This window comes from Alosa pseudoharengus, unplaced genomic scaffold (assembly GCF_046254945.1).
Source record: "Alosa pseudoharengus isolate Yale_2024_CS ecotype anadromous, Long Island Sound unplaced genomic scaffold, YU_APseudo_1.1 YU_APseudo_1.1_scf_28, whole genome shotgun sequence".
In the NCBI taxonomy this organism is placed as follows: Eukaryota; Metazoa; Chordata; class Actinopteri; order Clupeiformes; family Clupeidae; genus Alosa; species Alosa pseudoharengus.
In genome coordinates this window covers 1,006,192-1,023,285 of record NW_027468709.1, presented here as the reverse complement: position 1 = coordinate 1,023,285, position 17,094 = coordinate 1,006,192, and the positions used below count along the sequence as shown (strand labels likewise).

The following is a 17,094-nucleotide window of genomic DNA, read 5'->3' as shown; positions in this document are numbered from 1 at the left end:
CTACCACAACATTTCAATAGCCTACTAATTCGAAAATTAGTATGAGCTAATAGCTTAACTTAGTAGGCTCAATGTTATATAGGTTCATGAGGAAAGGCTGTCAAATCAGTAGCAAAGCTAACTTGTGAAACACATCACACTCAGTTTCAGAAACTGTCACAGAGGGTGATGCAGCAGCAGCAGACCTCTCATCATCTGATGTGGACTTGAGACAAGGTGAGCCTATAGTTTAAAATGAAATCACACGAAAGGCTATAGGGGCCTACTGCAATGTATATTTAGCAACACTGTCATGCTCTGTCTTTCACTGTAGTCTAGTCTAGAATAGACCATTTTTTTGCCACAACCATCAGAAAAATAAAATGTTCTTATGTTTTTATGAAGCAAATGAAAAATGAAATTTTAGGAAATTTTACACAGAATATTTAAATATTAAGCATGTTCAGTCACATCCATAGAATTGCCTGCTAATATATCTATATGCTTATGCTTGTAGAGGGGTCTGTCCAGGTAGATAGAGAAGATGTGATAGAGGATGAAGGAAGTGAAAGCAGAGAAGGTTCTGAAAAAAGTGAAAGAGATGAAGAGAGGTCAGAAAGCAGTCAGGGCAGTGCTAAGGAGTATGCCATTGCCTGAGGATCCAGCACTATGGCCAGAGAAGTTGACGAATGAAGAGAGAGACACAATAGTACGCAGATTGGCGAGCAAAGAAAAAACAAATAAAATCACAGCAAAAGACAGGGAAGGGAAACCATTTCCTAACTACCTTCATGCTTACAGCCGGTGGTTGGTTGGTTGGGGGGGGGGGCCCATGGCCACCACTTGTGCATAGGGCCCAGAATTTGGTGCTACGCCCCTGCGTGAGCCCATGTAAAGTGAATGGGATGCATCTCCAGCACTGCAACGCACGCAACTGTGTGTAGGAGCCGTTACTGACTGAGGAGCGAGGAAAGGTTAAAACTGTCAGTGGAGACCTCTGCCGCTTCAAAGGCACATCAATCATGGCACCTGGTAGTTGAGCCACTGCATAACTAATATCTTAAAAGGGGGATATTTTTTTAGAAGCCCAACGTGCGTCCCTGATTGGGGGCGGAGGAAGTATGTGTAGGGCAGGGCCTAGGCCCAGGTTGGGATTTTAACACTGACAATAATCAGATTCACCACAGATGCTCATGATTAGGACCGGGTGAACACTGCCACCTGAAGACTGGATGTGTCCTTTATTCAGAGGATGACTGGTGCCGTCTGGCCAGCCCATGGTGTCTTTGGGAGCAGCCTATGAGATACACACATCTTTACATAGAGGAAAACTTTAACAGACTAAGAGGAAAACTCTCAGAATGATTTACATTATGCATGACTCATTGATCTATGAGGTTTTGGTGTTTTATGTTCATGTCTGAGGGTACTATTACACATAATTTAGAAAAAGCTACTGATATATAATCTTTAAGTGTGTGTAAACATACAATAGGCTGTTGTAACTTCTTGTTAAAGTGCATTTGGTGCATTTCAATGCATTTCCAGGACTCTGAGATTTCCTTTCATTGTTGTTCAACCTCTGTCAAATGTTGATGTCTATTTAAGATATATTTTGTTTAATTAGTCTGTATAGATTGTAAATCATATACAGCCATGGCTTCGACCAATCAATCAAGTGAAGGCTCTGCCGTGGTACATCAGCAGATGTTTAAGGTGGAACTGAATGAGGGGCCGCTGTCTAAACTTGTTGTGTCCATTCTCATGTCCCTGCTTTTCATGTGCATCAACAGCATCATGTTTCACACTCTCATGAGTAAGCCTGTGTTTAGAGAGCTGCCTCGCTATATCCTGTTTGCCCACATGCTCTGCAATGACACGGTTCTGATGCTGCTTGTCTCCGTGCTCTACGTCTTATCTTTAAATTTGCAGAAGATTCCTAAGGCTGTTTGTTCGCTGATCGTTCTCATGTCGGCGACCATGGTTCGCATTTCTGCTGTAAACCTGGGTGTGATGTCGCTTGAATGCTATGTGGCTATTTGTTTCCCTTTACGCCACAGTGAGATGGCAACACAGAAAATGACAGTTGTTTCAATTGCTGTAATGTGGGTATTATGTTGCATAAGTCCTGCGATAGCTATTTTATATGCACTGGTACAGAGTCCCGCATCTTTTAAAGACTCAATGTTCTGCACTCAGCAGGTGTTTTTTATGGCACCATGGCAAGTTACTCTCTTTCAAGGGCTCAATGGGTTTTTCTTTGTGGCTGTGACAGCCATCATCTTCTTCACATATATCAGTGTTATAGTGGCAGCACGATCTGCCTCAGCAGAAAAAGACTCGACTAAGAAAGCTCAGAGAACAGTCCTACTGCACCTTGGTCAGTTAGTACTTTGTCTCAACAGTTTGTTGTATGGAACTATAGAGAGGGCCTTGGCTATGACCAGCAGCAGTCGTCTGTTCATGGACCTGCGCTACCTGAATTATCTCTTTGTTCTCATTCTGCCTCGGTGCCTAAGCCCCCTGATCTACGGCCTGAGACGATGCTGTTTGGCCCTTATTCCTCTACTATGTCAGGTGTAGAACCCAAAAGGTCAAACCCTCTGTAACTGCACACTAGGAGACTGTTTCAATAAAATATAGTATATCCTTCTATTAGCAGATGGACTTATGATATAATAGAAACATACACAGGAGAGGTGTTACACTCCTTGTGCTGTTGGTATGGGATATCCCATAGGGGCCAGTCAACAACCAAGTCTATCTAACATTACACAACATGGCGCAGGATACAACGACATTGGCTTGCGGCAGTCACAAATGCGCTGCGTGTTGTACCTAGTCTCTGTAACGGCCCTCCTTCACTGTACCACATGCGCTGCCAGTAGCCTGGATGCCCAACCAAAGAACCAACGCATCACTGAGAGCCTTTCACTGGGGTTACCAAGCAGGCACCTTCCATCATCTGTGTTTAGTTGAATTAAGGCCTGCAACACCTCCAGAAGGCTCAACAGTAGTGTCTGGCATCCCAATATGATCCCATAAAACAGATCATGGCCCAGGGACAGAGCAGGCTGTTTTGGGCAAGTGCATGATCATGTTTTTGTTCTGTTTATGCATACTTAATCAGCCTACAGTATACTCTTGCCTTATATTACACCTGAGTGGTGATCTATATACATACAGTATATACACACACTCACACACAATAAGATGTAGTTATATGTGAAATGTAGTGTTATTTGATGATATAGGTTCCATATTATTATTATTTTTTAGATTGAGCTTTATTTCATGATATCAGCATCATGAAATAAATATTGAATATTGTGTGATCATTCACATCAGTGGTGATCCTAGACTTTGATTGACCTTCCACACACACACATAGAAAGTGATGGCTTATGTCATAAGTTCCTATTTCCTATTTTGGAATTCATATACTTTATATATTTTGTTAATAATGTATATTATTTTATGATCTGCATTTAATTACTAATAGCTAAACATATTTACATATTACATATATCATACTGATATTTAAATTATTATGATACACTTTCATTCTTTAATTTCATCACATTAGTGGTGTATAGGCTATGTCTAATTGAGTGCCTGTCACTTTCAGAAGAATGTGAACGAAATTAGCTTTCAGTCTCACGGGTTTAGGTAAATGGATAAAGTTGCACATAGTGAAAGGATGTGGATTCAATTCATCATGTTTTCTATGTCATTAGATGAAGAGTATTGAAATGTACCATAGTTTATCTTTTTTTAATTTGCATTGTGCAGATACATTCACAAATAGCCAACATAAACAGACTATAGAAACAGGAAAATGTCTCAGATTGTTTGTTTGTTGTGACTACAAGATACTAACTTAAGGTAGCCTAAATAACTAACAGTCAGTGGCTAAAGTATAATTCATGTGCACGATTCATATTCAACAATGGGAAAACCCATTTTCGGGATGTTTCGTTATATCATTGTTCAAGTACAATGAAATTGAGTGCACAGACTCGTAACCTTGTGCTATTCTTAAAGGAACCATATGTAAGAAATGTATTTCAATTAATCATAAAATGGCCCTGATATGTCACTAGACATTAAGAAATCATGTTCATTTCAAATACTTATATCACTGACAACAGTAGTCCGGCCAGGATATTGTCATTTAAAAAGTGAAGTTGCAGCCCTCAACTGATGTTGATGTTGTGTTTTGTCATGTTGTGTTGTGTTTTGGCCTGATGCGCCACCCTCTACCTATCTACTAATCACAAAGTCAGTAGTGTTTTGGCATCCTCAGTAGTGTGTTGGCAACCTCGTGTCAGGGGGGAGGGGGAGGGGATACACCGCTCTACAGTAATTTGAAAGTGATTGCAGTACCAGTTTTGGCCACAATCTTACATATGGTTCCTTTAACTTTGAAAATGAAAGTTGAACAAGGAAGTATATCATTGGTCAGTGACGTTACTGGTTTTCATAGTTTTAACCACAAAGCCTGTCTCTTAGGCTTATGCCTACTAAATTGTTTAGTTAGGCCCCAGCAGTGGCGTGACTGGCTGGGGCACCTGCACCGTACGTCGGCGACCCGGGTTCGATTCCCGCCCCGTGGTCCTTTCTGGATCCCACCCCGACTCTCTCTCCCACTCACTTCCTGTCAGTCTCCACTATCCTATCCTATCTAATTAAAGGCATAAAAAGTCCCCCCCCCAAAAAAAAAAAAAATACTTAAAAAAAAAAAAAATTTTTAGTTAACACCTTGTCATTTCGCGTTTGTCCAACCGTTGACCTCCATGAACCTTGCACCCCATGTCATCTAAAACATATTTCGGGATGCCATCTCACCATGACAAAACGTAACATTATGGTGACAGTGCTAAGAGATCAAAGCTTTGGCATACTTAGTAAACATTAGTCTTGCACATAATATTGAGCTGAATATTTAGTGGAAATAGCCTACTGTAGCATTGTGCTGATAGATAAAAAGTAGCTAATTTAAAGGCACAGTCTGCATTTTAACCCTAGCTCTCCATTTAGTGTGTGCGCTTGTAAAACTAGTGTTGTAGCCTACACAATCCTGGCCCAGTAGCATAAAACAGGTAGAGCCTACCATTTATTTTAGGAGGAGAGGTGTAGGACCTACCAGGGGCGCCTGCAGGAATTAATGCTATGGTACGCACACCCATCACCCCAACCCCCCGCAAAAAAAAAAAAAAAAACACTCGTGAACAATATTGGTCCGTGCATTGGTCAGTCAGCAAAAAAGTAGCCTACATAGCATAACATCCACATGCAATAATACAACGACAACGTCTACAATGACCTATTCATTTGGACAACTTGATACAGCCCTATACAGGCTAAAGTTACCTTTAGTTTTGTTCTAGTAACGTGACGTCTGGCTTTAGTGCAGTCTAACGTTCTGACAAGCACACCGATTGCCTACCTTGTTCTTGTCCATCTGGAATAACTCCTAGCTTTGCTGCCTCCATCCTTTCTGTTTTCGTTGTTTAAAACTTGTGATATCCATGATGAGTATTGAGTTAGTGAATTAGCTCAACATTGTGTGCTGATAACCATACTGTATATAGATAGCCGAGTAAAAGAAAACAAGTAGCTTATTGCATGCCTGCGTGCGTATTCTCTCTCCTGCTCAAACAAAATGTGTGCACGTTAATTTCGATAACGTGTTCACTAACTTTACGTAATAGAAAATGGTAAATAGCCTGATGGCATGCAACTAATGGGATACTGTGCATATTTGGGAAGGTATGGTAGGCCAATTTGGTGTGAATACACACACACACAAGGGAAATTTTCTCTCGCTGTTGAGCCTGATGGTACGCACAGTGCGTACGGACGTACACCTGCAGGCGCGCCTGGGACCTACAGTGTTAATTTGAAATTTCAATCATAATGATATGATCATTATTAATGAAATGATATGGAACCGTGAAATTAAAGGAAATAATTTGTAAACTCTATAATAGGCTATGTATTCATTCAAAATAAGCTACACACAATACACGTGATTTCCTGCGGGCAGCCAGAATATCTGGCGCGTTAGTTTCGTTGAAGTATAGGCTATGTAGAAGGCTGCGTAAACATGGAAAACTGGCTAAAAACAGGGACACTGTCCAAAAGGCAAAATTAAAGCGATCAAAGAGGAGAAGCGAGAGAAACAGAGCAGGACACAGGTAACGATGGGATGGGGGGCAGACTAATGAAGGTGGAGGTGGAGCGCAGGAGGATAAAAGAAAGAACGAGACAGAAAAGACTGTGCGAAGAAAACGAAAGTATGATGAGGCATATAGCCCTAGGCTTCACGTGGATTGGGAGACAGACTGCCCAAAGCCACAGTGCGTGGTCTGCAGTGAGATGCTATCTAACCATTCTAATGTGGTTCTCCACACTGTTTTTTTTTTTTAGCGTGAGAGCTCATAGACCAGTTGCACATTTTGATTTTGTTATCATGCTTCAATAGAATGAGTTATTTTCAGTGTTGGGAGTAACGGCGTTTAAGTATAACGGCGTTACTAACAGCGTTAATTTGTCAATAACGGAGTAGGCTAATCTAATTAATTACTTTTTACAACGTTACAACGCCGTTAACGTTACTGGACGTTAAATGCGGTGCGTTACTTACTTTGCATTAATTAAATAAACTGTGTAATCCGAACGCACCCCTGGCTCACAGCTAGTGAGGAGGTGGGTTAATAACGGCGTAAGCGATTATGATTGGCTAAGGCAGAGTCGTGTTTCATGATAGCCAATCAGAGCCAGTGTTTTTACACACTTGCCAGCACACGCGCCACACACACACGCAACAGCTAAAGTAGAGATTCGATGAAACAGCAGAGGTCAGGAGCAATCCGATGAAAAGTTGGCATTTTCAAGGTGGAGATATAAGCACTACTTCAAATTCATTGTGGTCAAAGGCAAGAACGTTCATGTAATGTGTAGGCTACATTATGTCCAGAAGCGAAGACTTTGTCGACATCCGTTGTGAGCAACTCTTATTTAATGAGGCATCTCACACACGCATCCAAGCTAGTGGCCAAAAACACCGAGGTAAAGTGCTGTCGCGCGTGTTTGAGCTCCGAGTCGCCTCTTCTTGGAGGAAGAGCGCATGTTTGAATCTGCAAGCACGTTCACTAATGAACATTTCTTGACGAAGCTGGCCTATTTTAGCGATATATTTGATATATCTTAGCGATACATTTGAGTTAAATGTCCAGTTACAAGGCGAAGACAAGCACCTACCTCACCTAGCAAATAAGATTACTGCATTCACCAAAAAAACTTGAGTATGGTACAGGCGCCTCGATCGCGACAGTATTATGCCTTTGAGACAGTAGGCTTACATCAAATCCCTGCAAAGTTTATTTCAAAAATATTTCCCAACCAGCAGTGCTCAGTATGACTGGATTATGGATCCATTTAATGCAGCATGTTGGTATTTCATTGAATATATTGTACAATGCTGTAAAATGGCCTATGCTTCCTAATATGTTGCTGGAAAACAGAAATATGTGTGTTATGTATTTATTTATTATTATATCTGCAGCACCAGCTGATTTTAACTCTGTTGAAGAGGATATATTTAGAACTTGTCATTATTTCAATACATTTGACAATTTTAAGCTTGACCTACCACTTTCTTAGAGCGATGAGGGACAGGTGGGGCTCGAGAATGCCCCCTTGATCAAAGTGGGGAATGAAAGAAAAAGTTTGTTAACTACCACAGTCACGAGTTGGGTCGCGATAGTCTGTCATTTTTAAAAAGTGGGTCCCCAGAAAAAAAGTTTGAGAAACACTGCTGTAGCTGTAGTTTTTGCGATATTGTTGACAAGCATATCGCACCATAGCCTATGGTACAGTACATGGAAGCTCTTGATGACATGTTGTGAAAATACCACTACTCAAATACCACTAAATTTAGCACTCTGGATAAAATGATCTGTGGAGACAAGTCTGAGATCTATAAAAACAATGTTTTTGGAATAAAAAGACAGGTACCGCTGATTGCTATTGCTGATTACTGTTAAATTGCAATGATGTGAGCACCAGCTAGCTGAGGGCACGTATATCATGATGCACCCTGACAATATTGTGTGCCTGTCCTAATTCTGAAGCAGCGGCTGCCACTAAAAAATGAACACTGTGAAAGAAAGTTAATGCTTTTACAATAAACTAGGCTACATCAACACAATATGTGGAGTGAAACTGGACGGGCCCTAATAACATCTAACTATTCTCTTGCGTCAGTCCCTGACAGTAGAATGCATCAGGAAAAACACATACTGTAGGAAAAACACAGTTCACCAAGTCATGACGATAAGCTAATGTAGGCTAATCTTAGGTCATGTCATGTATGAAAACTAGTATTGCCAGGCAATACTGCAATGAAATGCTTTATTCCTGTGGCAATACTGGTGACGGCGGACTGCAGGAAATTAATCTGTTATGAATCATCTCGCTTTATCAATGGTCTCTGATTGGGTCCTTGGTTACCTGTCTGACCAAGGCCCTTTGTCCTTGATTACTCAGTTTGGCTGGACGTCCAGATCTAGGAAGACTTGGTTGTTCCAAATCTTTTCCATTAAAGTATGATGGAGGCTACCGTGCTCTTGGGCACTGTCAATCCTGCAGAAATTCTTACCTACACCAGATCTGATCAGATTTTGTTACCTTACCCTGAAAACTTTTCAAATGTACTGCCAAATCATAGTCAAGTACATTCTTCTTTTTTCACGGTATCATATACTGATAACAGAGATTCAAGTGAAACTGGGTTGCGTAAACTATGAACATGGGAATTTACTTGTAAGGAGGACAATGACATAGGTTCATTACACTCAGTAAACTAGTTCATATTTTTTATCTCTGTATTGCTTTATGATATATGCCAATTATTACCCCTTCATGGTTTCAAAGTCACAAGGTCATTTTGATGAATTATCCCTGCCAAGCAGTGGTGGATCTAGAGATTTTTTCCTGGGGTGGCAAAGGGGTGAATGAGGTTCCAGGAGGGGGGGCATGGACATGATTCAAAACTTAAAATTCTACAGATTTCATTGAATGTGTTTTGTTCTCTACACTACATTACATAGGATGTAAGACAATGTGGTAGAAACATGGAATTAAAACAAATAAGCGTTTTTATCTTTTTTTAAATTTTTATAAAAAATGGTGTGTCCACAATTATTCATACCCTTCTGAAATATGACATTGTTCTCTGTTAACCATTTCTTGACCTGTTTGGCTGTATGTTTTGGATCATTGTATGGTTTTATGGCCCAATGATGCCTATTGGGGCAGGTCTCCTTCAGAATCTCATTGTAGCCTCTTGCTTTAGTGTTACTGTTCACTTTGAGAAGGTCACCAGGTCCCCCTAGTTGAAAAACAAAAAGAATACTTCTAACCCCCACATTTGAAATGGACATGGTGTCATTGGAATTTAATGCTTATGCCAATCTCAGGCCATGTCCCTGGGTAAAAGCGAAATTCTTTGTCCATGTGTCCCCTTATAAAGGTTTAGCTGAGTTGTGCATGTTTGGAGAAGAGTGATCCATGATCAGCATCCAAGATGACCAAGTGATCCATTTTGAGATGAAGTGAACATTTCAACCATCAAAACACCATCCACAATGTGGAGAATATAAATGTATTAGTTTTGGGTGTTTTTCAGACAATGGGACCTAGTGAACTTCTCAAAGTAAACGGTAACACTAAAACAAGGGGTGGAGTTGAAGATCAGGCTGTCTGCCGAGAGACCTGCCCCAATAGGCGGCATTGGACCATTAACCCTTAGAACCCTAAGCTGTTTTTAGGGCATTTTCACTACCTTTATTCATAAGGATTTATTCTGGTCATTGTAAGTGCCACACACATATATTATATATTGTTTTTTTCAGGAGAGTTTAGGCTATTCAGATCTGCCATCATTTCATGTATTAATACTAGCATTGATTTTATTTAGATTTTTAAAGAATTAAAATATAAAAAGTGTATTATAAAAATTCTTATATTTCGACATGTATCTCACCACAGCAAGCTCACAGCTCTACATGCATTTCATGTGTGTGTAGGGCAGACTGTCCTGAATCGGGCAATATAATTGCCATGTTGGAGGGATACTCTGGGGCTGAGCAATTTACAGAAATATTTGCTGTGTGATTTACGGAAATAAATGCCATTTTTTATTTAGTGATGAAAAATGACCTTTCTGCGCTCCATATCTGTGACACGAACTGATCTGACCTGACTTGACCCGAGGTTGCGTGTTAGCCTGCGTGCCTGTGTCTATGCAGTCATAATAATTCTCAACTCTTTACTGTATTGCCATGAACAAAGTAAAGGCAAAAAAGGTGTTTATTTGTTGAACAAATTAGGATGCAATGTGAGCCTTGAATTGGATGCCATGCAGACACAAGAACAGACAAAAACGTGGGGTAAGTCCAGCTATGTGAAGTTATTATTTTGCTCGCACTTCATCTGTTTTATAACCCAGAAGGATGTACTTGGTATCAAATTATAGCTCTGAGTCTCCTCTTTCATCTGACATGCGTGGCATATCTATGCGATCATGGGTGCGCGAGTAATTCAAACGAGAGTAATGAGTGTGCAGCGTTGGTTTGTGTACATGACGTTATTATTTTGCAGTCACTTCGTCTGGTTTTATAAGCCAGAAGGATCGATAAACATGGTACCAATGGATAGCCCTGTGCCCCCTCTTTCATCTGATATGCTTGCCATATCGAGGCGATCACGGGTTCGCGAGTAATTCAAACTAGAGTAATGTTTGTGCAGGTGAATGCAGAGAAGTATAGACTGTAAATATGATGCAATTTGATTTAATTTCATGATTTTTTTAAATTTTCATACTTGATCGTACAGACAAGTGTTTAGTCTCGTTGGAAAGCCCCACTTCTGCTCTGTCGTGCAATAAAGGTTTCATCTCGCTGCGATGAACCGTTCCGGAGCAATGTAACAGAGAAGAAAGGGTGTGTTTTTTGACGCACTTTGCGTCAATCGGGTTCTAAGGGTTAAACCTCTTTGATTTCTCAAGTGCTTTTAACACCATCCAACCCCTCAGACTGGGAGACAAGCTCTTGCAGATGGGTGTGGACGCTCACCTGGTAACCTGGATTACAGATTACCTGACCGAGCGACCACAGTTTGTCAGACCTGTGCGCCACAGGGAACTGTGCTCTCTCCAGTCCTGTTCACCCTGTAACATCTGACTTCTGCTACATCACCGAGTCATGACACATGCAGAAGTTTTCTGACGATACTGCAATTGTGGGGTGTATCAGGAACGGGCAGGAGGAGGAGTACAGGAGCCTGGTGGAGGACTTTGTGCAATGGTGCAAACTCAATCATCTTCAACTCAACACTTCAAAGACCAAGGAGATGGTGGTGGATTTCCGCAGGTCTAGGCCCACTCTGCTACCAGTCCCCATTGATGGGGTCAATGTGGAGGTGGTAAGCACCTACAAGTATCTGGGTCTCCACCTGGACAATAAACTGGACTGGTCAGCCAACACTGATGCACTCTACAAGAAAGGGCAGAGCAGGCTGTACTTCAATGTGTGCAGCAAGCTCCTCAGGATGTTCTACCAGTCTGTTGTTGCCAGCGTCCTCTTCTATGCAGTGGTATGTTGGGGAGGAAGCACAAAGAAGAAGGATGCGGGGCGACTTGACAGGCTGGTAAGGAAAGCTGGCTCTGTAGTGGGAGCTGAACTGGAGTGCATCACTTCAATATCTGACAAAAGGACCCTGAACAAACTGATCAACATCTTGGACAATGAGTGTCACCCACTCCACAGCACTATTGTTAAGCAAGAGCCTGATCAGCTGGAGACTTCGCTCACTGCCTTGCACAACAGACAGACTGAGGAAGTCATTTGTCCCCAGGGCCATTGTTAAGGAAAGAGGAGAGATAGACTGCTCTGCATAGTCTGTCTGCCTCTTCACCCCCTCCATGTTTGGATACTGTCTGTCCACTAGCCACTTTTTACCACTGTCTTTCTGCCTCACTGTTTGCGTGCTATATTAGCACATTAGCACATATGCATAACCCCTCCCTCCATGCCACAGCCGAACTGTGGCCACACTTATACCTTTTCTTAAAATAGTTATATATATATAGATATATAGACTTTATTCTTGCACTGTTGCACTGTTGGACTTACTCATTTGCACTATCACCATGACACTCACTCACACAGAGCACCTTACCTTACTTTACTATGCACAGAGAATCACAGGCTCAGTCCCTGCCTCAGTCATTGCAAGCGCCTCTGATTGATTAATCACCACTATGTGGATACTGTTTTTAGAATTGATTTAGATTAAGTGTTAGTATAATTTGTATTTTAGTATATTTAGCATATTCTTTATCTTCTACTGTCCTTATTGCTTAGTTGTGTTTTTATATTATATACTTTAATTACTCTTTCTGCTGTTGAAGAATGTATTTGTGTTGTCTGTGTGATGAATACGAGGGAGACTCAGATGCGGAGAAGACTTTTTATAGGCAAAGGGCAAATCCAGTGGCAAAATCCAGTAACACAATCCAGGTCATACACAGTTTCACAGGTAAAGGGCTAACAATCCAATAAACACAAGTCCAAGAGTCGGGGTCAGAAGGTACAGTCCAGGTCATACACGGTTTCACAGGTAAGGCAAATAATCCAAAATCGCAGGTCCAAGAATCGTAGTCGGGGTACGGAACAAGGTCAAAGAACAATAGAGTCACAAATCTCGCAATACTGCTATATACACACAGCTTAGTAAGTTCCAAGAGAAACAATACCTCATGCTGAGGCAAGGGAGACAGAGTCATTTTAAAGCCAGTGGCTAATTAGGTGATAGACTGCAGGTGGTTAGAACTCTGGCGAAGCGGAGCAGGACTGGAGTGGGCGTGGTCGACGCAGCCGACGGGACAGAGAGGGCTGCGCAGGCTGAACCGGCGTTACAGTCTGTATGCTGCTGAGACCTTAAATTTCCCCTGGGGACCACTAAAGTATCTATCTATCTATCTATCTATCTATCTATCTATCTATATGAGCAAAAACGTAAATTTGCTTATTATAGGGCCCCCTATGGTTAGAAATGGGTCTGTTGTTTTGTTTTGTGAGATCATGCATTGATTGTGGACCTATAGTGAAAATGTGTGTGAAAATGTGGTGTCTATACGGTTATGGCTGCATTGTTTTGGTGCGGTGGCTGTTGCACCCCCCCCCCCCCTCATAATTTCATGAAATGTTGAAATGTTGTGGCCATGCAAGGAATGTCACATTGATTGTCTGTACCAAGTTTGGATAAGATTGGACATATTGGAGAAATTGACAGCGCCCCTGTGGACAGAATTTCACAAAATTCAGTGTGTCCAAAGAATGTCGTAATGATTATGTGTACCAAGTTTGAATAGGACTGGAGGTTTAAGTTCAGATAAAGGCAAAAAATCATTATAGGCCACTCCCCAAATGTTAATTGACACTTAAAAACTTAAAACTGGGCGAAAAATCAAATGTCAGAAAGATCCAATCTGTTATACTTGGTCTGTAGATGATATGTTCTGAATTCTGTAGGAATCGGAACAACGGTGTAGGAGGAGATACAGTACATCTTATCCTAGCTGACTGAAAAAAAGTTATCGATCCTGTATACACTATATCCTGAGTATGACCAAAGCCAGGATAAGCCTTACAACAGATAGGCCTATACTGATATTCATGTAAACACATATATGCTGAGTATGACCAAAGCCGGGATAAGCCTTACAACAGATAGGCCTATACTGATATTCATGTAAGCACCATATGCTGAGTATGACCAAAGCCGGGATAAGCCTTACAACAGATAGGCCTATACTGATATTCATGTAAGCACCATATGCTGAGTATGACCAAAGCCGGGATAAGCCTCATAACTGGGATACTGATGTGCATGTAAACACAATCTATGTAATATATAATCTATGATTACAAAGACCTCTGGGATGCAGATAGTAAGACCCACTCCTCCAGCATCACACCTCAGATACCTATAAAAGTAAATGAACACAGAAGGACTCACCAGGTGGGTTGGGTTGGATGATGTCTGGTACTCTAATCATTCTCAGGGTTGTGGGAACAATTGGCAATTTTAGCATTATGAATGTGGGCATGTATGATATTTTCACCACAGTTTTAGAGTGTTTAATCTGGTGGCTTTTGACATTTCACATTAAGCCACATTTGTCAGTTGGAATGCTTTGATGCCTCATTGTATGAAAAGCTATGCATAATACTGTTTAAGATCTTTCCGTAGAAACACGGATCATCTAGATATTTGAATTTAGTTTTCTTATTAGATGGCTTTTTAATATTCCACTTTGTTCATTTTCAGTCTGTAATTTGTTCTACTGTTGTATCAGAAATCATGCATAATGCGACACGATTTGATATCCCTCAGAGGACTACTGTGTTAGGTAGTAGAACATTTTCGTACAAAGTAAGCAAGATAAACAAAAATCATTGAGAACAAATATATTGTTAATTACAAAAGACACCACTGCAATGTTATGCCATTATGTCTATTTAATATAGAGCTTATGTCTATTTAAGATAGAGCTTGTTTTAACTAATTACATTTCCAGGACTCCTTTCCTTTAATTGGTTGTCCAACCTCAATGTCAAATACTGATAGCTATTTAAGATATATTTTGCAGTGTTTCCCATACATTGACTGATTTGTGGCAGCCCACCACAATATCAACATTGACCACCACACAATGATTTTCCAGGTTGTACTTAATTGTGCTTAAATCTGGTTAGCATCATAACCACACTGCACTAATTTGTTAAAAACTGTTGCATTCAAGTTAATTCTGCAAACCTACCACCACAAATATAATTCAATTCTGTGGGAAACACTGTTTTGTTTAATTAGTCTGCATAGATTGTCAGTGATATACAGCCATGGCTTCGACCAATCAGTCCAGTGAAGGCTCTTCCCTGGTGCATCAGCAGATGTTTAAGGTGGAACTGAATGAGGGGCCGCTGTCTAAACTTGTTGTGGCCATTCTCATGTCCCTGCTTTTCATCTGCATCAACAGTATCATGTTTCACACTCTCATGAGTAAGCCTGTGTTTAGAGAGCTGCCTCGCTATATCCTCTTTGCCCACATGCTCTGCAATGACACAGTTCAATTGTGGATTGTATCACTGCTCTATATTTTGTCTTTAAATGTGCAAAAGATTCCTAAGGCTGTTTGTTCACTGTTCGTTGTCATATCTGCAACTACAGCCCGTGTTTCTGTTTTAAACCTTGGTTTGATGTCTCTTGAGCGGTATGTGGCAATTTGTTTCCCTTTACGCCACAGCGAGATGGCAACACAGAAAATGACAGGTGTATCGATTGCCATAATCTGGGTTTTAGGCTGCATAAGTCCTGCGATAGATATCTTATATGCACTGATAGTGAGTCCCGCATCTTTTAAAGACTCCATGTACTGTACTCGAGAGAGGTTTATTTTCGCACCATGGCAGAGAGATGTGTTTGAAGGGCTCAATGGGTTTTTCTTTGTCGCTGTGACAGCCATTATCGTCTTCACATATATCAGTGTTATAGTGGCAGCTCGATCTGCCTCAGCAGATAAAGAGTCTGCTAAGAAAGCTCAGAGAACAGTCCTTCTGCACCTTGGTCAGTTAGTTCTTTGTCTCAACAGTTTGTTGTTTGGAACCATAGAAAGAGCCTTGGCTATGGCCAGCAGCAGCAGTCGTCTATTCATGGACCTGCGCTACGTGAACTTTCTCTTTGTTCTCATTCTGCCTCGGTGCCTGAGCCCCCTGATCTACGGCCTGAGAGACAATGCTGTTCGGCCCTTATTCCTCTACTATGTCAGGTGTGGAACCCAAAAGGTTAAACCCTCTGTAACGGCACACTAGGAGAGTGCGCAGAGTTGCAAAGAGTATATTCTTCCATCAGCAGATGATGTTTTGCCTTTTTAAAAGCTATTTCTGATCTGAATTGTATAGACATGAAGTGACTATGAGCTTTGAAAGAAATATATTGGACATTTCAATTGTGCATGCTTGAATACAAGTTACACTGAACAAAAAATGATCGTCTGTAAATCAACACTTAACTTTGTCCGTATAAATCAACACTTAACTTTGTCCGTGTAAATCAACACTTAACTTTGTCCGTGCACTTAGGTTTGACATAGATACAAATTTTGTGTTAAATTTTGTTTCTTTTTCACAGTAGAATCCACATTTGAAAGCCTGGTCATGTAAGGCTACCAGTTGTAGTTGCCAGTTTATTTGTGTGGTTACTTTGCCTAGCTTAGACTTTGCATAATGAAAAAGCTTTGTATGTCCCTTTTCTTCTTTGGTGGCATAGCTGATCTACAACGCACAAAAAGGGGCAAAATGTATTTGCTGAAGGGCAAAGGGAATGAAATGTTTTACACTGGCCTTTTTGGGTTATGTATTGAAAGACAGCCCTGATACTGGCCTCTCCAACACACCCGCTCGCTTGTCTGCCAGTGCCACCACAAAGTGAAGTAGGCCTATGCTAGGTTCCACTCGATCTCAGTTACAGTTTAAATTTCTGTCAGTGCAAAGTTCATCTTTTATTTCGGAACATCACTTAAAGGTAGGCCTACACTATGCATGTTTATGTATTTTTGGCTACTGTCCAAAAATACACAATATATCGCAATATAGTCTGCTGTTGCAAATAGCAAACTTCTTGTGACTTGTTCCCCCTGGTCTGTACACAATGTTTGATGAAAATGAATGAAAATGTTTTTGTTGTGGAGGTGAAAAATTAATACCACCTCAGTACAACTGCTTACACTTGGGGGGGTGGGGGGGTATTGTGTGTGTGTGTGTTGCAAGATGTATATCAAGTGTGTGTGTGTTGCAAGATGTATATCAAGAAAATGTGTGCTTGTTTTACTAATGAGTTTGTTTTAAAATTAGTTTTTTTTGTTCATAGGTCAAATGTGAAATATGAATTACAGTAAGTGGTAACTTCTAGTTCTAACAGTGGATTGTGAGTTTCCTTTTCCACTGCGCTTGCGTGGTAGCATAACTGGACTGGTAGCCCAGTTTG

At 40.9% G+C, this 17,094-nt stretch overlaps 2 protein-coding genes across 2 annotated transcripts; both read left to right on the top strand.

Moving 5' to 3' along the window:
* Nucleotides 1-1,635: 1,635 nt before the first annotated feature.
* Nucleotides 1,636-2,562, top strand: LOC143099433 (odorant receptor 131-2-like). Its single transcript, XM_076262425.1, has one exon. The coding sequence runs from the start codon at nucleotides 1,636-1,638 to the stop codon at nucleotides 2,560-2,562; it is 927 nt and encodes a 308-aa protein (XP_076118540.1).
* Nucleotides 2,563-14,951: 12,389 nt separating this feature from the next.
* Nucleotides 14,952-15,920, top strand: LOC143099432 (odorant receptor 131-2-like). Its single transcript, XM_076262424.1, has one exon. The coding sequence runs from the start codon at nucleotides 14,952-14,954 to the stop codon at nucleotides 15,918-15,920; it is 969 nt and encodes a 322-aa protein (XP_076118539.1).
* The last annotated feature ends 1,174 nt before the right edge of the window (nucleotides 15,921-17,094 follow it).